General features: G+C 43.7%; 2 protein-coding genes and 1 pseudogene across 3 annotated transcripts; 2 read left to right on the forward strand and 1 right to left on the reverse strand.

Moving 5' to 3' along the window:
* Window positions 1-1,314: 1,314 nt before the first annotated feature.
* Window positions 1,315-3,460, forward strand: LOC146546233 (CST complex subunit CTC1-like). Its single transcript, XM_085266595.1, has 6 exons — window positions 1,315-1,448; window positions 1,522-1,684; window positions 1,887-1,942; window positions 2,049-2,205; window positions 2,909-3,029; window positions 3,306-3,460. Exons 1-6 carry the CDS (start codon window positions 1,315-1,317, stop codon window positions 3,458-3,460), a joined length of 786 nt encoding a protein of 261 aa, XP_085122721.1.
* A 2,044-nt stretch (window positions 3,461-5,504) lies between these two features.
* LOC146546234 (E3 ubiquitin-protein ligase TRIM21-like) lies at window positions 5,505-7,461 on the reverse strand. The gene has a single exon (XM_085266599.1). It carries the CDS (start codon window positions 7,459-7,461, stop codon window positions 5,803-5,805), a length of 1,659 nt encoding a protein of 552 aa, XP_085122725.1. The 3' UTR covers window positions 5,505-5,802.
* Window positions 7,462-20,260: 12,799 nt separating this feature from the next.
* On the forward strand, window positions 20,261-22,370 carry LOC146546235 (butyrophilin-like protein 2; annotated as a pseudogene). The gene is made up of 3 exons (XR_014891011.1): window positions 20,261-20,398; window positions 21,749-22,106; window positions 22,205-22,370. The product of XR_014891011.1 is annotated as a butyrophilin-like protein 2 (transcript).
* Window positions 22,371-24,361: the final 1,991 nt, after the last annotated feature.

A 24,361-nucleotide genomic window follows, 5' to 3' on the forward strand; every position in this document is an offset into this window, starting at 1 on the left:
ACAGACGAGAGCAACTGGGGTCAAGCGAAGGAACGGTGCCTCCCGTGCACGAGAAACATGAAGAAGCTTGCCTACTTGTGTCTTGCTTTGCAGTGTAATTATATTGTCTTCAACGTTCCAGCGGATAGATTCAAGCTACAAACCTATCAACAGTGAGGGTACAACACAACAACTAACAGAGAAACACAAGGCTTAAATACACAAGCAGGACTACGAGAAGATGGGGAATAGGTGGTAACACATCTGGGACAAATCAGGCCTAATGACAGAAGGGAAGCAAAACCAAGCACACTGCACACAGGACAGGGACTATCAAAATAAAACAGGAAACACATGAGGCACAGACTTGATACTGAACAGAGGGAACACAGAGCACAGGGACAGGATTGACAAACTGCAACATGAGACACGACTGAACAAGAAAATCAGCATGAAGACAGAACTAAACCTTGAGTAAACATGAGGGCTACAGGAAGAAAACCCAAGTAGATTAGATTAGATTAGATTAGATGAAACTTTATTAATCCCTCGGGTGGGTTCCTCCAGGAAATTCAGTTTCCAGTAGCAAAGCACCGAAAGAAGTTGCATGTTACAGATACATTAAGGGGAATAAGAGTAAGGATATAAGCATAAATACACCACATATACACATATAGATACAGAAGATACAATATGGATAAATAGGATTGCTCATTTGAGTGAGTATATTTCACCGTTGCTTTCGTATACATGAAGCGGACATACCTGAGTGGCTGTGATCTAATCCTGTTTACATAAAGTAAGCCTGCTCCCGAGCAGGTTTACGCTTACGGATCTGTTGCTATGACAGCAAGTCCCGGATGAGCTTCGGAGAACCGAACGATCCAGGATCACGTGAAATCGTCAACAATCTAATCCAGCTAATTTACGTAGCGAGGTACAAAGAACGGACCCCTGGTCTGACTGTTAGCTGAACGTGTGTGCGCAGGTGTGCGTCTCACTCTTTGTGACCAAGCTGGGAGGAGTCTGCAGGTGTACCTGGACTTAAGCCACACCCCCTACCCACCTGGCCTGTTGCCGGGTAACACTCTGCTGTTGTCTGGTTTCCAGAGGAGGCTGTCCAGGTGAGACACACATAGACAGGCTTATAAAAGTTTGGACTCTTTATTTGGACTCATTTCCAACAATGTCACCCCCAATAAAGTTATGGATTATCTTGCATTAATAGGCTGCTGGTTTTCTTTACTCGTTTCAGGTGTTACCAGCAAAATAGTTGTTTAATCATCTGGAAATGTACCCAGATTTATTTATTTAGACAGAGATCTTGACCCCCCAATGTTCAATACAAAGTCACGCCGATGGTTACGTACCTGTGCGGTTTACCTGTGTGTGTGTTTCAGGACAGGAAGTGTGTACTGCACGTACTTACCTGTCAGCTCCATAACTGTGGTCTCCCTGGGAGACACCAGGTAAGTTTACAGGTAAAGTCTGGTTCACGTGTTTGGCGTGCTGTTGTTTATTTGTTTGTTTGATTTCTATCAGCTCGGCCCAGCCTCCTCCTCCTGCTCCCATCATGCACCTGGGTGAGTGGGCTCTGAGCAGCAAGCAGAGGTGCGCTGTGGGACAGGTCAAAGGTCACGTGGTGTGTTTCCTGTTCCTGCAACTGCAGTGGAGCTGCTCGCTGTGTGGCAGCGTGTACACACAGGTACTGCATAAAATACACACAGTGTGTACAGGATGTGTTTAGTTGCAGTTTCTCGGGTGCAGTGAAAGTACTCAGAGTGCTTCATGTGTTGTTAGCGTGTTGGTGGTGTGTTAGTGTTGGTGCAGTAAGTAAAGTGTCGTTTTGGAGGAAACTGCTCACGATTTCAGGTGTGTGTGTTTACCTGTTGCTCTCTCTCTCTCAGGGCTGCAGCAGCTCTCAGTGTCACTCGACCTCATCAGTGTTTCAGTCCAAAGCAAAGTAAGAGCAGCTTCCTGCTGAGCTCACCTGCTGATACGTGTTAATCACCTGGATGAGTCAGGTGACAGTCACATGATCAAACCATGTGGCTCTGCTCTTCGATCAGGCTGGTGATCGATGACGGGACAGGTGAGGCTCACGTCTGGTTCTCAGCTGCTCTGGTTCCTGCTCTGCTGGGATTGGCTGATGCTCAGTGGGAGGGGCTTCAGAGAGCACTCAGGGTCAGAGGTCACATCAGAGTCTTCCCTCGTGGGCAGAGCCAGGTCAGTAGCACCTGTCAGGTGTGTATGTTTACCTGCCACAGGTGAGTCACAGGTGAGTCACGTGCTCATCGTCGTCTTTAAACTTTATTTTATCTTTAAAAATTTAAGATCGGGTCATGTTTTTATTCCTGAGGCTTTAACTGTGAAAGGGCACATCCTGTTTACATCCTGGTAACAGCTCCGTCTGCTCACGCTTTACTGCTGAACTGGTTTGGGGGCGTGGCGTCAAACTGAGGGTTTTCTTCATATTTACAGTCGGTGTGAAAACGTCAGAAGGTTTGAGTGAAAAGAGAGAAACAGATGTTTGTGAGGATTCACGTTGTGGATATCTGAGGTTATCAGAGTGTCAGGAAGGGAAACCTGAAGAAAGTCAAAGAGCCGCCCAGCACAGAACAAGCCTGTCAGAGCAAAGACTTCAAAGACTCTACAGGCTGCACAGGGACGCACTGTGAGCTCACAGAGCTCCACGTCTGCAGACACCTTCAGCCACACTGCTGAGGACGAAGACCTGCAGACTGAAACGTCCTGTGGAGGTGAAACGAGAAGAAGATGCAGCTACAACCCAAAGAACAGCGTCCACACAGTGAAGCACGGTGGGGACGCTGTGGGGGGGCCACCACAGAGAGAAACAGGCGTCCTGCAGGACGTTTCCACAGGGCCGAGCCGTGAGTCTGCAGAGACATAACCTCTGTGTCTGTCTCAGGTGTGTGACGGGGACGCTGACGACTTCCTCCTCCACTTCCTGTTGTGTCTGTGCAGCAGCGATGTCATGATTCGGCTGCTCAGCCTCACCTGCAGGAAACACACCAACCAGAGACCAGAAGGTAACCCCACCCTCACCACCCTGACTGCAACCTTCAGAGTCGTGTGTGTGTGTGTGTGTGTTTCAGAGGTGAGGAGGTTCACTCGAGGAGACAGAGAGTTCCTGACCAGACTGGCTCCTCCCCTTCAGCTCACCTGTCTGCACCTCCACCCTGACTGAGCTCCACCTGCTTCGTTCTGACTTCATCTGTTCTACGTGTTCGTACAAATAAAACTTTATTGTTCCTCCTCCTGTCACATGGTATCTCACCTTCACTGACCCTAATGCTGGTGATCAGGGTCAGAGGTCACACGAAGCTCTCTGGGTTTAACCTCACACGAAAGGGGCGGCGCTGTCATCATCACAAAGGGGCCTATAACAGGTCATGTGACCCTTCTACAGGAAGTGATCCCTGTGGGTGGCGCCCACATCAGAGACGTTCTCAGATGGTGATTCATCAAACCTGCACCAGTAAAATCTGACAGTAGAAGGATGATGAGTGAAACTGGTTAATCTGGTGTTTGTGGCACAGAAGGTTTGACCTCCACTGTGTGACACGGGTCAGACTCCAGCTGGGCCTGCCGCTCTCAGCCTCACTCTGAGGAAGCCCACAGTCTGTCACAGTGGAAACTACACCGGGGGACCCCATCCTTGGGGTGGACCCATTTTTGTTTTAGCGTGTTTTGGAGTTTAAAAGCCACAGAGACGCGGTGCTTAGGAAAAATGCATTTCAGCTGTGCTGATGCTCCTGACACGTATAAGACTGGGGAAACCTGCATTCAGCTGGACCTGAAAAACACTATGTCCAGATAAACACAATCAACTTTTGGAGAAAAATAAAAGATTCTTCATCAGACTAACAACTAAAAACATGACACTTACCTTAACAGTGTGGGCTACATCAAATATATTCAAGACCGACAACAACACTTCTCACTGCTGCTAATTTGAACAAAACTAAACAAAAAGTAGAAAAAGGCAATTCACCAAGTCTTGAAAAGTAAAACTGAAAAATAGAAACACAGAATAAAGCATCCATCCAGATCTTTACCACCAACAACATAAAATCTATCTTAATTAAATGGCCAAATTCTCCAATAAATTAGCAATAATAAAGTAAGAAAAAATAAGACATTCAATTTATGGACGCTCAAATTAACAGAGCGACATTAAACGCACCTCATTGCCTGCCGTAGCGTTCTTCGCAGCTGCACTTCACCTCAAAGGTCGGTTAATACATCGGATTGAACTTAACCAAAGTCCAATTAAAGGAAAATAAATGTTTCTAACAAATACAATGAAGAAGATTAAAATAATTCACTGTCAGTTACTGTCGCTGTGAGTTTGACCAGGTCAGCTGCTTCATTTGGTTCTGCCTAAAGTTCTCTCAGTGATCCAGTGTTTATATGATAAGATACGTGTTTAAAGCAGAGAGTTGGAATTACAAGTTGGTAAGAAGCTTTTTAACAAAGGTTTGATTTAAGCTTTAAGTTCAAAGGTGAAAGAAATTTCACGTTTGATGAAGGAAGATCAAGGTTAACAAGGACATAGGTCAAAGGTCAAAATAAGGTAAGGTGAGAAAATATAATAGATATATATAATCAATCAATAAGGTGAAAATATCAGATAAAAGGGTTTATTTGGTTATAAGGAATAAAGAGGTCAAAGGTCAAGAGTACTGTTAAATTAAAATTAAAGGGTCAAAGGTCAGATTAAACAGGTTACACAGAAAGGATCGGCAAAACTTAAACAAGGATAAAGAAATAATACATTAAACAAGGAAATAAATTAAAAGTCTGAGTTAATGAGAAATTAAACGTTTAAATCAGGTTAAGAGTTAAATTTTAAGCTTTTCTTAGTTAAACTAAATAAAATAATCAGAATAAACGATTGGAGGAAAAAAGCAAAGATGTTGTGATCAAATAGTTTGTACGGCAGAAAGAAAAACATGTTTCAGTAGATTGTATGTTGGAAACCACAGTAGACACAGTAGACTCAAATCATTGTTACTGAGGAATTCTGCCTTAAACAGTAAAGTGTTCTTTAACAGTGTGTGTGTGTGTCTGCAGCTGTTCTTTGTGTTGTTGCTGCATCGTTGCCTCAGGGGGAAAGTTGTGTGTGTGTTATGCAGACTAGCAGAGACTGCAGCTGTCAGCAGCCACACACACTTTCTATTCTTCAAATCAAATCACAGTGAAACATGTTCACTGACAGCTCAGCTTCAGCATCGTCTTCATGCTGTGACTGCAGCCGTTCAACTCTGTTTGTCTTTAACCCAAATCATCACAACATGCAAATATAATCATCAAAATGATGTGACTGGAAGGATGCAGCAGTCTGTGCTCCACCTTTCTCCTCCACACCTGCAGGTGGAGAACATGGATGCATGAATCTCTACAGAGTTCTTTGAATATTATCCGTCTCATCAGTTTTCAGTGAACAAAACTCCTCACAGAGCCAAAATAAGCAGTTTGTATCCAACATAACTCAGCTGGACTCTGATGCTCCGTATAACAGCCACACATGAGTCTGGATTCACTCAAAGCATTGAACAAACTTTATTGGAAATGAAGCTTTTGGACATTTGTTCTCTGATATTTGCTCTTCAGCTCGAGTCTCCATCAGTGGGAACATTTCCTGATTCAACTTTTCTTCTGTTCAAATCAAACTCCATGAGAATCAAAGTGTGAATCAGAGTCCTGATGATCAGATTCTATAGAAACATGGAGACTGTAGAGGATTTACACTCAATATGTTCATTTGTTCCCTTCAAGAAAAATCAATCATTCATCCAATTAAATCAGTCGTTGATCAGTTTGATTGACAGGACAGATGATCAGAGGTGCAGAGTTTTTACCTCCATCATTGGTACAGGGGCTGAAGAATGGGTGGAGTTTGTGAGTGAAGGAGCAGCCAGTAAAGGAGTAGATCAGAGCTGCAGCACCTACATCATAAAAGGAGACCAGACCCTCCTCATAATCCACAAACACCCCCACCTTCTCAGGACCAGGATGAAGACAGAGGGGGACTGAAGGACCAGCACGAGCTATGTACTCATTTCCATTTCTCAGCACTACAGTCCAGAAACCCTCCTGAGGACTCAGTGTGATTCCTCCCTTCCTGTTGATCGACTCTGTGGCCACTCCTAAATCCCATTTAGTCTTTCCTTTAACCTGAACCTCAAAGTAAAATCTGCCTGAAGAGAAACTCTGCTCTCCTAAAACCATAACACACTTAGAAAATCTCTCTGGGTTGTCTGGAAGATTCTTCCTCACACCACTATGATAAACTTGTTTTCCATCATCAGAAAGGATGAGAGCAGGATGAGCTGTATCAGGATCCAGAGTCACATCCACCTCATGCTGCTGCACCCTCTGCAGCTCAGCCTCAAACAGCTTCTTCTTCATGAGTTTCCTGATTGTCTCCTCCAGCTGAGCCACAGCTCTCCCCACAGTCCCCTCATATGATGGTGGACGGACTCTGACCTCTGTCCAGTCCTTGCTGGGTGGAGCAGCTTTCAGGGAAAAGAAACTTTGGAGGAGGTGGAGGTGGTCTTCAGAGCGTGAGAGCTGCTCCACCTCAGAGCTTCTCTCCATCAGCTCAGAGATTTCCTGTTCCAGATCTTTGATGAGACCTTCAGCCTGTTTCTCTGTAGCTTCCTGTTTGTCTTCGATCTCCTTCATGAGCTCCTTCAGGCGTCTCTCAACAGACTCCATCAGAGCCGTGAGGACCTGAACACCTTCTGCTTTCTGTCTGTCTGCAGCATCTTTACTCATCTTCACCGACTCTGTGATCTCCTGAATCTTCAGTCGTCTCTTCTGGATCATCTGCTGAATCTCAGCCTCTGTCTTCTCCAGCTCTGCCTTCTTTCCTTCATATTCTTCTCTCAGAGGAACAAACTCGTGGTTCTTGTGGTCTAAAACAGGGCAGAGCACGCAGACACATGTCTGGTCGGTCTTACAGAACAGCTGCAGGAGTTTATCGTGCTTCGTGCACATCCTGCCTTCCAGGTTCTCCACAGCATCAACCAGCTGATGTCTTTTCAGACCTTTCACTGTCAGATGAGGCTCCAGGTGAGTCTGACAGTAGGAGGTCTGACACACCAGGCAGGACTTCAGGGCCTTCAGTCTGGTTCCAGTGCAGACGTCACAGGGAACTTCTCCTGGTTTGGCAGCTTGTTGCTCTGAGCTGCTGCTGCTGGCTTTCTGCTGAGCTTCACGTCTGAACTGAGCAACCATCTCAGAGATGAAGGTGTTGACCCTCAGCTGAGGTCGAGTGTAGAAAGTCTCTTTACACATGGGACACTGACAGATGACATTCATGTCCCAGTGCTGACTGATGCAGGTTTTGCAGAAGTTGTGTCCACATGGTGTAGAGACTGGATCAGTGAACACATCCAGACAGATGGAGCACAGAAACTGATCTTCAGATCGCAGATTGCTGGCAGCAGACATGTCTGCACTCTGAGGGAGAAAGAAGAGAAACATTTGATTCAAAATTCACTTTAAATTTCATTTTACAAAGAGAGAAACAAGCATCAGTAGTCTGAGGAGCTTGGAGAGAAAAGCGTCTGGACTTCTTTAAGTTTCTTTTCATCACAGAAGCTTCTTCACCTCATCCTCAACACGGACCAAGGAATGAATACTGCACTTTTGGAAGAACTCCCTCCCCTGCAGCCTCTTATCGTCAAAGGGACAGAGGTGGAGAGGGCAAACAGCCACAGATTCCTGGGACTGCAGGTTACATCAGACCTGAGCTGGACTCTCAACACTACAGCAACTGTGAAAAAAGCCCAGCAAAGGCTTTATTTCATTCGGCTGCTCAGGAAAGCTGGCATGAACCACCACCCTCTCACCCAGGCCTGCAGAGGACTGATAGACAGCATCCTCACCGCAGGCATCACTGTCTGGTATGGAAACACTACACAGACAGAGAGGAAGGCTCTGCAAAGAGTCAGAAAGTCTGCAGAGAGGATTATGGGAACAACACTTGCATCCATGGACCTGCACATACAAAGCTGCACATACAATCTCAGACACAACAGAGCGGACAGCAGCATCACACACAGAACACGATTCTTCAACAGCTTCTTCCCCACAACTGTCAGACTGACGGCAAACAAAAACACACTGAACACTTAAAATAACACAGCACTACTTAACCTCACTTTGAATGTATCATCGGTTCACTGACCATCGGGCAATACACTCACAACAGACTTGTGAAACAGATCTGTGGAACAAATGTGCAACACTGTGAGTGCGATAAGAGGTAGAGAACTACACACTCTCTGTACATTTTCTTCTTTTTCTTTGTATATAGAAAATAGTACAAATAAAATAATTCACGCGGAGTGTGAGGCATGAATTATGATCAGTTATTTTTTTAAGAATTCTAGAAATGGTTGCCAAATCATACAAAAACTCGCCAGTTTCCCCTCTCTATCAAATCTTATCTGCTCCACCCTGGCCACAGACACCATCTCATTAAGCCACCTGTTAAAACACGGGGCCGAAGAAGACCGCCACTGTAAAAGAATAAGTTTCTTTGCAGCCAGCATACCCATTGTAATTATCTGTTTTTGTGAAAAGGAAAAAGATTTGACTGATGCAAATGATCCAAGTATAGCCAATGTACCATCACGTGGTACTTTTTTCCTAAATTGGTTTGAAAAACCACATAAAAAATCTGGCTCCAAAAAGCATTCAAAACAGGGCAATGCCAAAATAAATGTGCAAGGGAACCTTCACCGACTTTACATCTGTCACATAAGGGGGATACAGAATTATAGATCCGGTTAAGTTTAAGTTTAGAAAAGTGTAGTCTATGAATGACTTTAAACTGGATTAGTTTATATCTGGCATTTATTGAGCCTTTCTGAATATTGGACAAACAATTTGACCATTGGTCTTCAGACAGAGGGACCCCGAGGTCTTCAGCCCATGTTTTCTTAATTCGGTCGGAATCAACTGGGATTGTAAAGCACTTAACAAACTGAGATATCAAATGTTTAAAATCTGCTTTCCGAATTATATCAAAGTAAGTATAACTTCGTGGCTTCAGTGGAAAGTCTGAAAAGTTTTGTTGAACAAAATTCCTTATTTGAAGATAACGAAAAAAATGTGATTGAGGTAATTGAAACTTTTCTTGAAGTTGAAGGAAGGACATAAATTTGTCATCTGTATATAAGTCCTCAATGTATTTCAATCCCTTTTCCCCCCATTCTAAAAACACCCTATCCATTTTACCTGGTTTAAACAAGTAGTTATGTATTATTGGCATTCCTACTGAAAAATCAGGTTGTTTGAGAGATTTCCTAATTTGACTTAATATCTTTAAGGAGTGTTTAACAACAAAATTACGACTGAGCGAATTGTTAAAAGAACCCGTGTTAGAAAACAATAAGACCGGTAATGAGGCTTCAGATACTGTTGCTGCCTCTACCTGGAGCCAGATCGGAAGCTTGTCATGACAATAATCAATAGGCGAGCCCCACTGCCAGTGCAATAGAGCTCTTGAATTTGCTGCCCAATAATAATGTCTAAACACAGGGAGACCCAACCCCCCGCAGGAAGTGTTTTTTTGAAGATGAGCCATGGATATCTGAGGGGGTTTTCCTGCCCAAATGAATGAGTGAATCAATGAATCAAGCTGCTTAAAAAATTTAAGTGGCAAGTGAATAGGAAGGTTTTGAAAAAGATATAAAATTCGTGGCAAAGACACCATTCTAACTGGATTTATTCGACCGATCAGAGACAGAGGAAGCAGCTTCCATTTTCTAATATCATCTTTGAACTTATCCAGCATTTCCAGGAAATTCAATTTATAAAGGAGTTTGGGATTTTTAGAGATCTTAAGACCAAGATAGGTAAAAGACGTAGTTACTAATTTGAATGGGAGTGAGCTGAGGAACTTTGGGCATAGATTATCTGTTATTGGCATAAATTCAGATTTATCCCAATTGATCATATATCCTGATAATTTCCCAAAGTGTTTAATACAATTTAAAAGATTAGGGAATGAGATTTCTGGTTTGGAAAGGCAGATCAGTAAGTCATCTGCATAAATGTTAACAAGACTTTCCACATTCCCAAATTTAACTCCCTGTATACCTGGGTGGTTTCTTATGTTAATGGCTAGGGGCTCCAGGGCTATATCAAAAAGAAGCGGTGAGAGGGGATCCCCCTGTCTCACCCCGCGTTGTAATTGAAAGGGAGAGGATTTATCTGCATTAGTGAGAATACAGGACACCGGACACAGATAAATCATTTTAATCCAATCCCTAAAGTACTCCCCAAAACCAAATTGTTTTAGAGTCTCAAATATATAAGACCATTCAATCTGATCAAATGCTTTTTGAGCGTCCAGAGAAAGTACTGCTGTTTTAACCTCTTTTCCATAACCTAAATTAATTGTATTTAATAATAAACGGACATTATTAAATGACCATCTACCAGGAATAAAACCTGTTTGATTAGGATGTATAATTGTTGAAATAGTTTTTTTTTCTTCCTTTTCTTTTCTTCTTTTTTCCTTTCTTTTTTTTTTTTTCTCCTTTCTCCTTTCATGCTCATAAGTTCACAAATGTTAAAAACAGTAATTGTTCTTGGTTGATTTTGTATAAGCATGTTATGTTTAATTTAAATGCAAAAATAAAAAAAAATTTAGAAAAAAAAAAGAAAATAGTACGACTACCCTACTCCGGACTTCATTTCTATCCTTCTGCTTTTTCTGTCTTTATATTGTTAAAGTGTGATTTGACTTGGAAAGCTCTGCACAAGTATTCCACTGTGCATGGACTGTTGGTCCTGTGTGCAAATGTCAAAATAAAAATCTTGAACCTTCAGTTGTCAGAGTAACTGGTGGAGACCCAGCAACACATTCAGAGACAAACTGGTTCATCTGAAACACAAACTGAACAACGTCGTGTCTGCTGTACAGTGCAGCGTCCAGATGAACAGGATCAACAGGATGAACATCTTTTTAACAGTCGTTACAAAGATGTGAAGTTGTTTGGCTGACACAGACAAACAGTATCCCACATTCTTGATTTTTAGCTCACAAACACGTCTTATAAGGACTTATTGATCCTGAAATGTTGGAGGTTTTAGCTCTTTAAACAGTAAAGTTACAGGAGGATACAGATAATTATCAGGAAAATGTCCTCGGTTTGTTAAAATGATCCCGTCCGATAACACACGAGAACAATAAATGTATCATTTTCTGTTGTAACCCACAAACTGAACGGTCACACTCATCTTTCATGTTGTCACTAAAACATCACTCCTTCCACGTCTAGTTGGTCGTGATGGAGGCGGAGTGCGTTGGGTCCGCTTTCCCTGCCCAGCCGATGTTCCTGACGCAGGGAAACAGATCCTGTTGGGGATCCCTACCTTGGCACAACACCTGCCATGGTCTTTGCACACTCACCACAGTAAATGCATCATGTTGTCAGCTTTACAGTATCATAGTCAGAGAAACTGGTCAGGCCGCTCTCTTCCAAATGTCTACACTTCACCCTTTTACTGTCAGTGGGCTCAGAGTCCATCTAATGTGGCTCATTATCTGATGCCGTCTGCAGACCAGTGTTAGACACTGAGAGGTTGATGGCTCCGTGTCAGAGCACCGGCCTTAACGAAAAAGTTATCAATCGTTCTTTTCATCTTGTCTCATTACCCACAGCTACATCCACTCCTATCACGCTGCTCACCTCTGCTGCGACGATTCAAACAGCCGGAAAGTAAATAATTTGGAGACGGTGCGTTTGTGTCACAGTGAAGAGTGAAAACAGAGACTTTCTAAAACAATGATGCATGTTAGTCATGTGATGCAGGCATGTGACCAATTAAACAAAGATAGTGGAGAGCATTATACAGCAGCAGTTTTGACAGTCCTATTAAAGATGAATATCAGTCTGCACATGCTCCACAGAGCTTTTCTTCAAATTCTTTAATTCTCTCTCGCTTTTGCAACTTTGTACTTTTGTGTTACTCGCAGCAACAACTCCACCTCATTGTTAGTCCATTTTAAAACTCGGTGCTTTTCCTCCACCTCTGCTGCGACGTTTCAAACAGCTGGAAAGTGAATAAGCGGCAGACAGAAATGAGACCGGTCGAATCGTCTTGCGTTTCACGCATGCGCAGGACTGGAACGTAAGCGTTTTCAGCCGTCTTAATGTGGACGCACAACTCTGTGAAAACGACTGAAAACACCAGTGTGGACGCGGAGCGCTGTTTTCAAATCTATCCGGGCGAGTGTGGATGTAGCCTAAGTGGCACCATGGAGAAATGAGGTGGCGCTCTAGACCCTGATGAAGTGAACAGAGTGAAGATTTGTGTAGAAGCAGGAAGTGTGATCAGCTGCACTCACCACTGTTGCTGAGAGGAACCTGATGGACTCCAGTGAATCTTCTTTTAGAGACAAACAGGACTCGACTGCAGCTCTGCTGCTGCTCTCTCACACTTTCACTTCTGCAAAATGACGTTGAGCTTCTTGTTTTTCAGCTGTTGCTCCGCCTCTTCCTGCCTCTCCCTTTACAGGAATCAGCCGGTCTGTACTCAGTGACTGTGTGCAGCGGGTGGGAGGAGTGAGGAGTGGTGTGTGGGTTCACACAGTAATGATGGCCTCAGGTGATCAGGAGAAACTCACCTGGATTTCCTTTTTCCACAGCAGACTGAGAGCTTCAGGTGGACCCTGAAGGAGGTCTCAGACACAGGTGGTAAAAGTACACACAGTCTGTATTGAAGTAGAAGTACTACTGTTAAAAATACTCCAAGTACTAATTCAACTTCTTTACTCAAGTAAAAGTAAAAAGTACTGGCTGTGAAATGAGAGTAAAAAGAGCTGATTGAAGAACATTTCTAACACGTGTTTATACAAAGCTAACTGAACCATGTGCTGCATCAACGTGATAATAAAATAATATTATTCACTTTGTTTCTGTCTAAATTTGAATTCTAATAAATATTTTAGCTTGAAATAAGTGAAAAAAATCTGCCAATGGAACAAGTTAAAATTCTCTATTTTTTCTCTGGTTTCAAGATTCACTGTCTTAAAAAAAAGTTCATATCCGGTGGCGGACGCCGTGAGACATCAGTGCATTGGTGGTTCTTTGTGTCTGGGGATGGGCGTCCAGGTACACGCCGGCTCACTCCTTGGTGGGTGCTTATCGGGGCCTGGAGCCTGGGGCTCGCTCGGGCCACTTCGGGGGTGGGGTGCCCTCGGCCTCTCGGCCTGGGGCTCGGTCACTCAGGCACAGCTGGCTGCCGGCGGAGCTCACGGGCGCGTCACTGCAACTCCCCCTGGCTTCTGCTCCGCGGCTGCTGAGTGAGCCCTCATCTGGGACTCTCCTCAGCTCTTTCTGGGACAGTGGCGCGGCTGCCCCTCTGTTGGTCTTCCTTGGTCTCTTGTGTTCTGGGGGCCTCTGGATGTCTGGAGTTTTGATCTCCTCCATACCTGCTTCATGCCCTGGAGGACGGGGCTGTGGCCCCCCCACACCCTCTAGCAGATCATTACATGAAGGAACCTTTTAAAAACAAGCGCGTCCATGCTCACAGGTGTACACACCGGTGCTCACACACACAAACTACACCCTTTTTGGCTCCTAACTTAAGGTCAAGGTCAAGGTCAAATTTATTTATATAGCACATTTCAAACAGCCGATGCTACACAAAGTGCTTAACAATATAAAAATGGTATTGAAAAGCAACAATGTAATACAATAATAACAATAAAAAACAATAATAGGACAGTAAAAGAATTAAAACAATAACTAAACTAATTCAAATAAGACCAAAATGTTTGGGTCATAGTGTGTTAAAAGCCAGGGCATAGAAATGTGTCTTTAGTAAAGATTTAAATTGCTCAAGTATTTGTGCAGATCTAATATTTAAGGGGAGACTATTCCAGAGTCTGGGACCCTGCCACAGAGAAGGATCTATCACCACGGGATTTGAGGTTAGTCCGTGGGATGGACAGCATTAGTTTTGAGCTAGACCTCGTGGTTTTTCCTGGAGCATAGGCAGAGAGGAGCTCAGACAGGTAAGGAGGGGCTCGGGCGTTAAGTGACTGAAAAACAAAAAGTAAAAGTTTAAATTGGATCCTGTAGGAGACAGGAAGCTAGTGTAAAGAAGCTAAAAGTGGGGTTATATGCTCTCTCCGTTTGGTACCAGTTAGCAGGCGAGCAGCTGCATTTTGAACCATCTGAAGATGATGGATGGTGGCCTGATCTAGACCATAATAAAATGAATTGCAGTAGTCCAATCTGCAAGTAAGAAAAAGGTGAATAACACGCTCAAAGACTTTAGCCGGAAGGTATGGCTTTACCTTGGCTAGCTGTCTTAACTAAAAAAAAAACAGGACTGAACTGCTGCACTCACCTGCTTATTCAATTTAAAAGAACCATCAATATAGACACTGAGGTTTTTTACATGTGTTTTACAATACGAGGAAAGGGGCCCAGAGTGATGTCGATATGATTAAAGTTGCCAAAAATGACAACCTCAGTTTTATTTTCATTTAGCTTTAAAACATTTAATGACAACCACTGTTTGACATCATCAGCGTAATAAGAGCTGGGGATGGTCTGACCCTGCTTTTAAAGGTAGATAAATCTGCAAATCATCAGCAAAACAATGAAATGAAATGCTGTACCGTGACAAGATGGAGCCCAATGGCAACAAATAGAGTACGAACAGAGCAGGACCCAAAATAGAGCCTTGAGGTACACCGTATTTAAGAGGGGCTATTTTGGAGTTGTGGGGGCCCATACTGACATAAAAAAACCTTTCTGACAGATAGGACCGAAACCACTGTAAGGCAGATCCTTTTAGGCCAGCATGAAATTCTAGCCGTGATAACAGGATGTCATGGTCGACCGTGTCAAAAGCTGCTGACAAGTCCAACAATAAAAGGGCAGCAGGGCTGCCAGAGTCCAGAGTTAAATGAATAGCGTTAAAAATCCTTAAAAGTGCCGTCTCAGTGCTATGTAGTGGAGGCCGGAGACAGCCCTGATGCCAAAGGATCCCAAGAAGCAAGTGGTCTCACCAGAATACCTCGGTACTTCATATAAGTTCCTGTTAGGCATAGCAACAAAGAGGAATAAGGATTAATATGTGAGTGGGGCACACAAAGGAAAACTACACTGACCAACATCTGCACCACCTGCATTTACTACAAGAAAGCCTATGACTCTGTGCCTCACACAGGGATCCTGGAAGTGCACAAGATCAACTGGACTGCAAGGACCTTCATAAGTCACCATCAAGTGCATTATTTACCAAGGAGTTGCTCTGTCCTCACAGCTGTTTCTTGAAGACGTTTCATCCGAGAAGCTTCTTCAGTTCTAGGGTCGAACCGTGGAAAATCCCAGATTTAAGCCCTGTGGGAGTGTCCCCCCCAAGAGGGACAATGGTGTGAAAACGGGTGTGGGTCACAATCAGCCAAGGTTTTTGGGTGAATTCATTGTGAAACCTAACGCCACCCTATCATGTGATTTCCTGAGGTCAGATGGCCCAGGGTGTGAGTGGGCGTTAAGGCGTCTGGGAAGGATCTCAAAACTGGATTATAGATGGCAGATAGTTGGTGTCGTAAACCACCGCCTCTGTTCAAAGATGGTCGCTCACAGTGGACATAGATGGCTTGTGAACTTTGGCATCCTCAAAAGAGTGACCTTTGTCCTTTAGATGCAGATGGACTGCTGAGTCTTGTCCTGTGGAGGTGGCTCTTCTATGCTGTGCCATACATTTATGAAGTGGCTGTTGGGATTCCTTAATCTTAGATAAGTAAAAGCCATATCTGAACCATGGCTGAATGAAGGCACCTGTGAAGCCAGAAGAAAGTGTAGAGAGCTGAACGTAAACGGAAGAAGGATGAACTTCAGGTGTCAGCAAATATTACAGTATTACTGGAATTCACATCCTGAAATTACTGCAAATTACAGACCTATTTCCAAATTGAGTTTTATCTCAAAAATTCTTGAAAAGGTAGTTTACAAACCATGAATATCCATTTTTAGAAGAATGTTGTATTTCGGAAGTTTTTCAATCTGGTTTTAAAGCTTTGCATAGTACAGAATCTGCACTTTTAAGAGTTTTTAATAATTTTTTGTAGGAACTGCATCACATGACTGTGTTATGATCGTGCTTTTAGATTTAACAGCTGCCTTTGATACAGTGGATCATAAGATTTTAATTTGCAGTTTAGAGCAGGTGGTGGGTGTTAGGAGTACTGCACTGCAGTGGTTCAGATCCTAATTGGCAGACCAAACTTTCTCTGTGAAACTTGGTGAGCTTGTATCCTCTGCTGCTTCTTTTCAATGTGGGGTTCCACAGGGTTCAGTTTTAGGCCCGCTTCTTTTCTCCTTATATCTGATACCACCCGAGTATATTTTCAGGAAACATGGGATTTCTTTCTACTGTTTTGCCGATGACTCCCAGATTTGTTTCCCACTTAAAAGATAAATGGTTTCTCAGTAGGCCCTCTGCTCAGATGTCTTGATGAAATAAGGGCCTGGGTGCCTTTGAACTTTTCACATTTTAATGAGCAGAAAACAGAAGTGATGGTTTTTGGTGGCACTTCTGAGACCACTACTATGGATCTTGGTTTGCTGGCACAGTTTGTTAAACCAATCACCACTAACCTGGGAGTTTAAATGGAGGCAGATGATGAAGTTGAAAACCAGGTCAGAGCTGTTGTAAAATCTGTCTTTTTTTCATTTGAGACAACTGGCAAAAATAAAGCCCATCTTATCAGAGCAGCTTTTTGAGACAGTGATCCATGTCTTTGTTACATCTAAGATAAGAGATGAGATAAGATGTACCTTTATTAGTCCCACATGTGGGAATTTTCTAGACTCCATTATTGTAACGCACTTTATAGTGGGGTTAGTGATGCATCTGTTAGGCGTCTGCAGGTTATGAAGCGCATCTTTTAACTGGAACAAAAAGGTCTGAGCACATTACCCCCATTTTAATTTCACTCACTGGCTTCCTGTCACAAACTGGTAGTAGGAACTCAAGAGCAGAGCGGTGTGACGTCTCCAAAAACAGTTTATTTACAGCACCAGTGCACGATATATACAGTGAAGGGAAAATCCAAACTCCAGGGAATCACAGGGTAGCTCTCACACTCGCTCACGTCTTCTTGCCCAAACTCACACACGCTCACACGACAGGGAGGCCCGGGGAGGAAAGTCTGTAGCAGAGGAAAGGGAAGTCACTCACAAATCTCCTCCACCTCCATCGTCCCGATACCCAAAAACTCCAACCCATCTTGCCTCAATGATTACCGCCCAGTAGCACTCACCCCCATCATCACTAAGTGCTTAGAGCAGCTGGTCCTAGCACACTTCAAATCCTGTCTCCCCCCCACCCTGGACCCCCACCAATTCGCATACCGCCAGAACAGGAGCACAGAGGATGCAGTCTCCATCGCAATGCACTCTGTCCTCTCACACCTGGACAACAACAACACCTACGCCAGAATGCTGTTTATAGACTTCAGTTCAGCATTCAATACAATCCACCCCTCACAACTCATCAGGAAACTGACAGACCTGGGCATCAGTTCCCTCATCTGCAAATGGTTACTGGACTTCCTGACCAACCGCCCCCAACATGTCCGGCTGGATAACCACTGTTCATCTACAATCACGATGAACACCGGTGTACCACAAGGCTGTGTGATGAGCCCTTTCCTCTACTCCCTCTTCACCCACGACTGCAGACCTGCTGATGGCTCCAACACCATCATTAAGTTTGCAGATGACACCGCGGTGATTGACCTCACCAGTGACAACAATGAGGCCGCCTACAGGGAGGAGGTGGATCGTCTGGCTGAGTGGTGCGACAGAAACAACCTGCTGCTTAACACCGAGAAGACCAAGGAGCTCATCGTGGACTACAGGAGGAATGCTGACCCACATCCACCCATCCACATTAAGGGGACGGCTGTGGAGCGTGTGAGCAGCTTCAAGTTCCTGGGAGTCCACATCTCCGAGGATCTCACCTGGACGACCAACTGCTCCAAGCTGGTCAAGAAGGCTCACCAGCGCCTCTTCTTCTTGAGGACTCTGAGGAAGAACCACCTGTCCTCAGACATCCTGGTGAACTTCTATCGTTGCACCATCGAGAGCATCCTGACCAACTGTATAACAGTCTGGTACGGGAACTGCTCTACCTCAGACCGGAAGGCGTTGCAGAGGGTCGTGAAAACTGCCCAGCGCATCGCCGGAGCACCACTTCCTGCCATAAAAGACATCTACAGGAAGCGGTGTCTGAAAAGGGCTGGGAAAATCATCAGAGACCCCAGTCACCCATCACATGGACTCTTCACCCTCCTGCCCTCTGGGAGGCGCCACAGGAGCCTCTGGACTAAGACCACCAGGTACCGGAACAGCTTCTTCCCCACAGCTGTCAGACTCCTGAACTCTGCCTCCTGACATCTGACCCACGTTAAACTCATGGACTGAACATACACACACCCACAATGGACAACTGTACCCTCAAACACACAATAATAACATGGACTGAACCACCACTCACAACCACTAGCACTTTATATAGCCTCTGTAGAAACTATCTACACCCTCACTTATCTTAACTGCATTACTGTATAGCTCTGTGTAAATAATCATTCTGTACATTCGATAATCTTTAATCCTACAACTGTTTACAACTTGCATAGTTCCCATTTCTGTATAGCTGTATATCCCAGATTCTGTAAAGTTATTTATTTCATATTCTGTATAGTTTTTCATATTTATATCCTGTTCATATCCTGTACATAGCTTGTACTCACTACAGCCTGTACATACTTATAGTTATAGAATATTCACAACATACTTCATACCGTGTACATTATAACATACCATAATAGACCCATTTCTGTAATATACTTACATATCTATACTATTGCTAATATATATTGTAATATATCTATATCACTAAAGCACTTCTGGATGGATGCAAACTGCATTTCGTTGCCCTGTACCTGTGCATGTGCAATGACAATAAAGTTGAATTCTATTCTATTCTATTCTATTCTAAATCACAGGTATACTCAAGCACAGGTTCACAGGAGCTGGGAGAATCACTAACGTCTGTAGTACATCTCTCTAGCGATGAGAGGATCTGTGTTCCAGCCTCAAATAGTGCTCCAGGTGATGACAGCTGATTGTTGTCAGGTGTGTGGGCCAAGGGCGGGAGCCCACAGTGAGCTCCGCCCAGGCAGAGAGAGAGAAAACCAATCACCACATGCAGCCTTGTGGGGCCGGCCGGGCAGGCACGGAGACCATGACACTACCTGTACATTTTAGGGTCCTTCTTAAAGTTCTCTATTTGTTTTTAAATCTCTTATAGCCTGCCCCCACCTCTCTGAGATGCAACAGCCATATACACCTTTCCACTCCCTTAGTAAGCATTAATTTGCTTTGGCTGTAGCAGCTCCAAAGTTGTGGAACGATCTGCCCTTGCACATTAGGCAGGCTTCTTCTCTTTCTGAGTTTTAAACTCTTCTTAAAACACATTTTTTTGCTGGCGTGTACAGCATTTTGTGAACCCTGGTTTTATTTTAAAGGGCTTTATAAATAAAGATGGTATCATGCAGTATGGTAAAGTTAAATTAACACCTATAATTCACAGTTAAATAACAGTGGCCATTATGAAGTGTTACCCACTCAGTTCCTTTCTGTTACTGAATGAACTCCCACTGGTCACCATCAGCCTTTGCTGTGTTTGATTTGAGTATCACTCCCTCTGGTGGGCTGTACAGGTATTACATGTGAATGGAAGTAGATTTTTTGTTGTTGTTTTTGCTGTTTTCTTCAGTTTTGTAACTAGAATTTAAATCTATCCTATAATATTTATGATTAAAAGTTACATTTAAAGAGAAGTGAAAATAAAGATCAATCCCAGCTGTGCTTAGATGCACTTAGATGGTGGGGAAATAGTTAAAAGAGAGTGGGAATCAACAGATCCAAAACTGGAAACATTTAATTTTAGTGTTTCATGTTGAAAAAGTGTCATGATTAAAGTTATGCATAACAGATTAAAATCACAGATTTGAAGCAGGAAGTTTTTAAATGTGCAAATAGGTTATTTAGGTTTTTACTCTAATGAATGCTTCTTTCATTCAAACAGTTTCTTCTTTACTGGCTGAGGCTTTTGTGAACACTCCTCCTCCTCCTGCTTTTAAAGAAGTGTTTCCTCTTCCTGAATGAAAGCAATCCACAGGTGTGATGTGTGACATGGAGAGCAGCCAGAAAACACCTTTGGCTTCTTGGCAGGATTATTTAATCTCGTAGTCGGTTCAGGTTGAAGATTAACTTTGTAGATGTCTACTCTCTGTATAGCAACATGAAGATTTTGGATTTGTTTGTGATCCTCCTGTACGGTAAGAAAAGTTTCTTTTAAACTTATGACACACACACATATTTACACAAGCACACACACACTGGTTTTGCTTACAGAAACAGTCAGACAGGTTTGTGCATGTTGATCTGGAAGATAAGTTCTCAAATGCCGCAGGTTATTCTCGCATAGTTAAAGCCAAAAGAGAGAATTGTTTTTTGTTTTAGGACCAAGTGTATGTTTGCACCAGACTTTTACCATAAGAAGTATGTAAATGAGAAAAAACTGAACTGTAGTCCTCTCATTTCTTTTAAAACAATGACGGGACTCAAACACAAACACACTGAAGCTGAAGTCCAGCTGTAATCCAGGCCAGAGTTCTGAACAGTAAGACAGTCAGTGGGTAAAATATCACAGGCAAGGGGGAGAGATGACAGACAAAATATAAAAACAGCAAAGGTAAACACACACACGGCATTATTATAGACAGGAGAAACGTCTTGGAAATAGTCTTTGAGCATGTAGAATCCACATCTGTCACTGGTGGGCAGATAAACCGTTGATACAGCCATCCTTGGATGTGCATCTGAGGCAAATGATCAGACGGAGCAGGTGGTGGTCAACCTCCCGAGCAAACCACACCTCATCCAAAGTTTGGGCATGGAGGTGGTCACCACGTACAAGCTGCTGGGTGTTCACCTTAACGATAACCTGGACTGCTCAGAAAACACTCAAACTCGGCACCAGGACCAAAGTCGACTGTGCTGACAGGCTGAAGTCTGCAGGACATTACTGAGGATGTCTGCAATCTTTTATCCAGAGCTCTGCTGTGGAGGCGGCAGCAGAGAGAGGGGCAGGTAACAGCTAAATAGCCTGGTGAAGAGGGCCAGCTCTGTCCTGGACAGTCCCCTAGACCCCATAAAGGAGGTGGGTGGGCTATTATGCACAACATCTCTCATCCCTGCATGAGACTGTGGATGGAGACTGTGGACGGAGACTGTGGAAGGAGACTGTGGACGGAGACTGTGGACGGAGACAGTGGATGGAGACTGTGGACGGAGACTGTGGACGGAGACAGTGGAAGGAGACAGTGGACGGAGACTGTGGATGGAGACTGTGGACGGAGACTGTGGATGGAGACTGTGGACGGAGACTGTGGACGGAGCGCTATCACAGGTCCTTCATCCCGACAGAAGCCAGGCTGTAACATTATAAACAGGATAAACACTGTTTATAAATATGTGTGTATAACTATCACTGCCTGCACTTTATGTGCACATAAAACATCTTGTGTTATTTTTCTGCACATAGCAACCATTGAATCTTTTTATTATTTATTTTTTCTATTTTTATGTGGGATCAATAAGGTCTTTGTCTATGTCTGTGTCCTCAGTTTCCCAGTGTGCCTCAGGTGTGGAGGTAGTAGAGGGGGCGGAGTTTGTTCTCCTGCCCTGTGAGTATCCTACTTTTGAAGAAAAAGAATCCACAGCTGTGTGGAGTCGCTATGACCTCAATCCCTCCACAGTGCACCTGCGTCGACGAGAAGGCGATGACCTCCAGAACCAAAATGACCAGTTCAGCGGGCCGAACATCCATGAATCCTGACGCTCTGGAAACCGGAGACCTCAGTCTCACTCTGAAAAAGCTTCAGCTGTCTGACAGCGGCAGCTACACCTGCACCGTCCGTAAGTTTGGAGTAGAACTGGGTCAGTCAAGAGTGGAACTGCAGGTTCAGCGGGTCAAAGGTGGAGGTCAGTGCAAAGAGATTCAAAATCACATGGAGTGTCACAGAGTGTTAATCATTTCATGTTAACATCATGTAATGTTCATGTTTTCATTGTGTTATAAGTTCCCATCAGTGTCCCAGTGGCTCTGGGTGTCCTGGCTGTAGTTGCAGCTGTCATCGTGGGTGTTGGAGTTTACTTCAGAGGCTATTTTAAGAAAGGTATGTTGTGTGTGTGACGTGTTTGCATTGTGAATAATCTGAATCATCCCTAAACCTCAGATTTGTTTTACTTGACTTGTAGTGTTTTTTCTTCTTCTTAATCTATTAGTTATGTTAATAAGTGGTTTTAATTGTCTCCTTTCTTTCAATAAAACACAAACCAGTGTTTCCCCATGTTTCATGTTCTTAAGGAATCCTCCAGCACATTTTGCAAAACAGGCTCCTCTCTCTCATTGAGGAGCCTGAGGACAAACGGCAGCTATTTGTCTAGAATACTAATTGAATTACTCTTTGCTCCCCTCACACACTTTACATGTCAAACATGGGAGCTTTGACAGACTGCGCGCACAAATCATTATTTGTTGTTCTTACTTCACAGTCCCACAGGTGGATGTGGATTCGGGGGTGGAGTCTGTTCAGCTGCCCTTTATAACCACAGGTCACCGACATGAAGATGTAACTGTAGAGTGGACTGACAGCTCCAACAGGATAGTGCACGTCTTTAAAAACGGCTCTGACCACCTTGAAAAACAGCACTGGTTTTACAGAAATCGAACAATGATGAGGAAAAACCTGCGGATAGCTGTGGACCTCAGCCTGACTCTGAAATACCCGACAAACAGAGACGCACTCACCTACACCTGCACCGTCTACAGGGGGGAAAACATCCTAAAGAAGAAACAAGTGAAGCTCTACGTCAGAGGTGAGTGCTGTAGACAGAAGATGAAGATGTGAGTCATGAATTGAAGAGCTTGGTGACCACACTGATAATCTGTCCCTGAGGTGAACAGGACTTGATGAGTGAGCTACAGTAAGATCTATTAAGTTAGGTTTTTCAACCATTACTTTTTTATCAGCTCAAACTGAAGATGTGACACTAGTCCGAGAAATTGAGGAGTTTAAGAGAAATTTATAAAATGATTTAGAATGAAAATATTATAATGATAATGTTTTTGAGTCAATGTCAGCCTGAAAGCACCAGGATTTTGAGGATCAGATGTTTTCTTAAGGAAACTCACACGAGCTTCTTCTATTTCTTCTATTCCACACTAAAACAACCTCATTAAAATGCTGCAAGCTTTGTCTGGGCCTGCATAGCCCAGAATAATAGCTTATTTAACAAAAGTTCATAATAATCTGCATGTAGAGAGAAAATTCAAAGGAAATATTAAGTAGGCAAGCTCCCATTATGGTCTATTAACATTTCCAGTTTGGGTGTAGGAAGTGAAGATAAAGACAGATGATAAATTTCTTCCCATAATTGATTTAGGACACCAAAGATAACACTGTGTCTGCTCAGTGGAGCAATGGGACAAATCCCAGGCTGCAGCCAGTCAAACATGTTTTCAGTGCAGATGTTTCACTTCATCCAAACAAAATGTTCTCAGTGCTGATGATGCTGTGTTCAGCTCATTGTGGTATTTTTTCTCCTTTCAGTCCCCCTGGTGGAGGTGGAGCAGGGGGTCGAGTCTGTACAGCTGCCCTGCAAAACCAAACTTCACCTGCTTAAAGGCAGTAAAGTGGAGTGGACCTGCATTTACATCCGGACCACAAAGGTCCACGTGAATGAGAACGGCTCTGACCAGCCTGAAGAACAAGACCACTTTTACAGAGACCGAACGAAGATGAATGAAGACCTGCTGAAAACAGGAGACCTCAGTCTGACCCTGAGATACCCCACAGACAGAGACAACGAAGTCTACACCTGCACCGCCTACAGCAGCGAGGGAAACATCCTGCTGAAGAGAGAAGTGAGGCTTCGAGTCAAAGGTCAGAAATGAATTTAAGTCAGTTATTTATACAGCACCAAATCACAACAACAACTGCGTCAAGGCACTTTATATTATAAGGTAGTTCCTTCAATAATACAGAGAAAACAGAGAAAAACCCAACAATCATATGAGCCCACTATGGGTAAGTGCTTTGGTGATAGTGGGAGGAAAAACTCAGTTTTAACAGGAAGAAACCTCAGAACCAGGACTGGGGCGGCCATTTCTGACCCATTCCAACAAAACGATGGCTGATAAACACACGTGCTGTGGTAGAGAGGCAGAGGTTATT

This window comes from Mchenga conophoros, unplaced genomic scaffold (genome assembly GCF_057382185.1).
Source record: "Mchenga conophoros isolate Kocher_MC1m ecotype Shallow Benthic unplaced genomic scaffold, M_conophoros_male_GT1.1 unmapped_scaffold_1, whole genome shotgun sequence".
Classification (NCBI taxonomy): domain Eukaryota; kingdom Metazoa; phylum Chordata; class Actinopteri; order Cichliformes; family Cichlidae; genus Mchenga; species Mchenga conophoros.

Coding starts and splice junctions, on each gene's coding strand:
- LOC146546233 (XM_085266595.1), top strand. CDS start 1,315: ATGTTCAATACAAAGTCACGCCGATGGTTACGTACCTGTGCGGTTTAC. Junction 1,449..1,521: donor GTCTCCCTGGGAGACACCAG/GTAAGTTTACAG, acceptor GATTTCTATCAG/CTCGGCCCAGCCTCCTCCTC. Junction 1,943..2,048: donor GTGTTTCAGTCCAAAGCAAA/GTAAGAGCAGCT, acceptor CTCTTCGATCAG/GCTGGTGATCGATGACGGGA.
- LOC146546234 (XM_085266599.1), bottom strand. CDS start 7,461: ATGTCTGCTGCCAGCAATCTGCGATCTGAAGATCAGTTTCTGTGCTCC.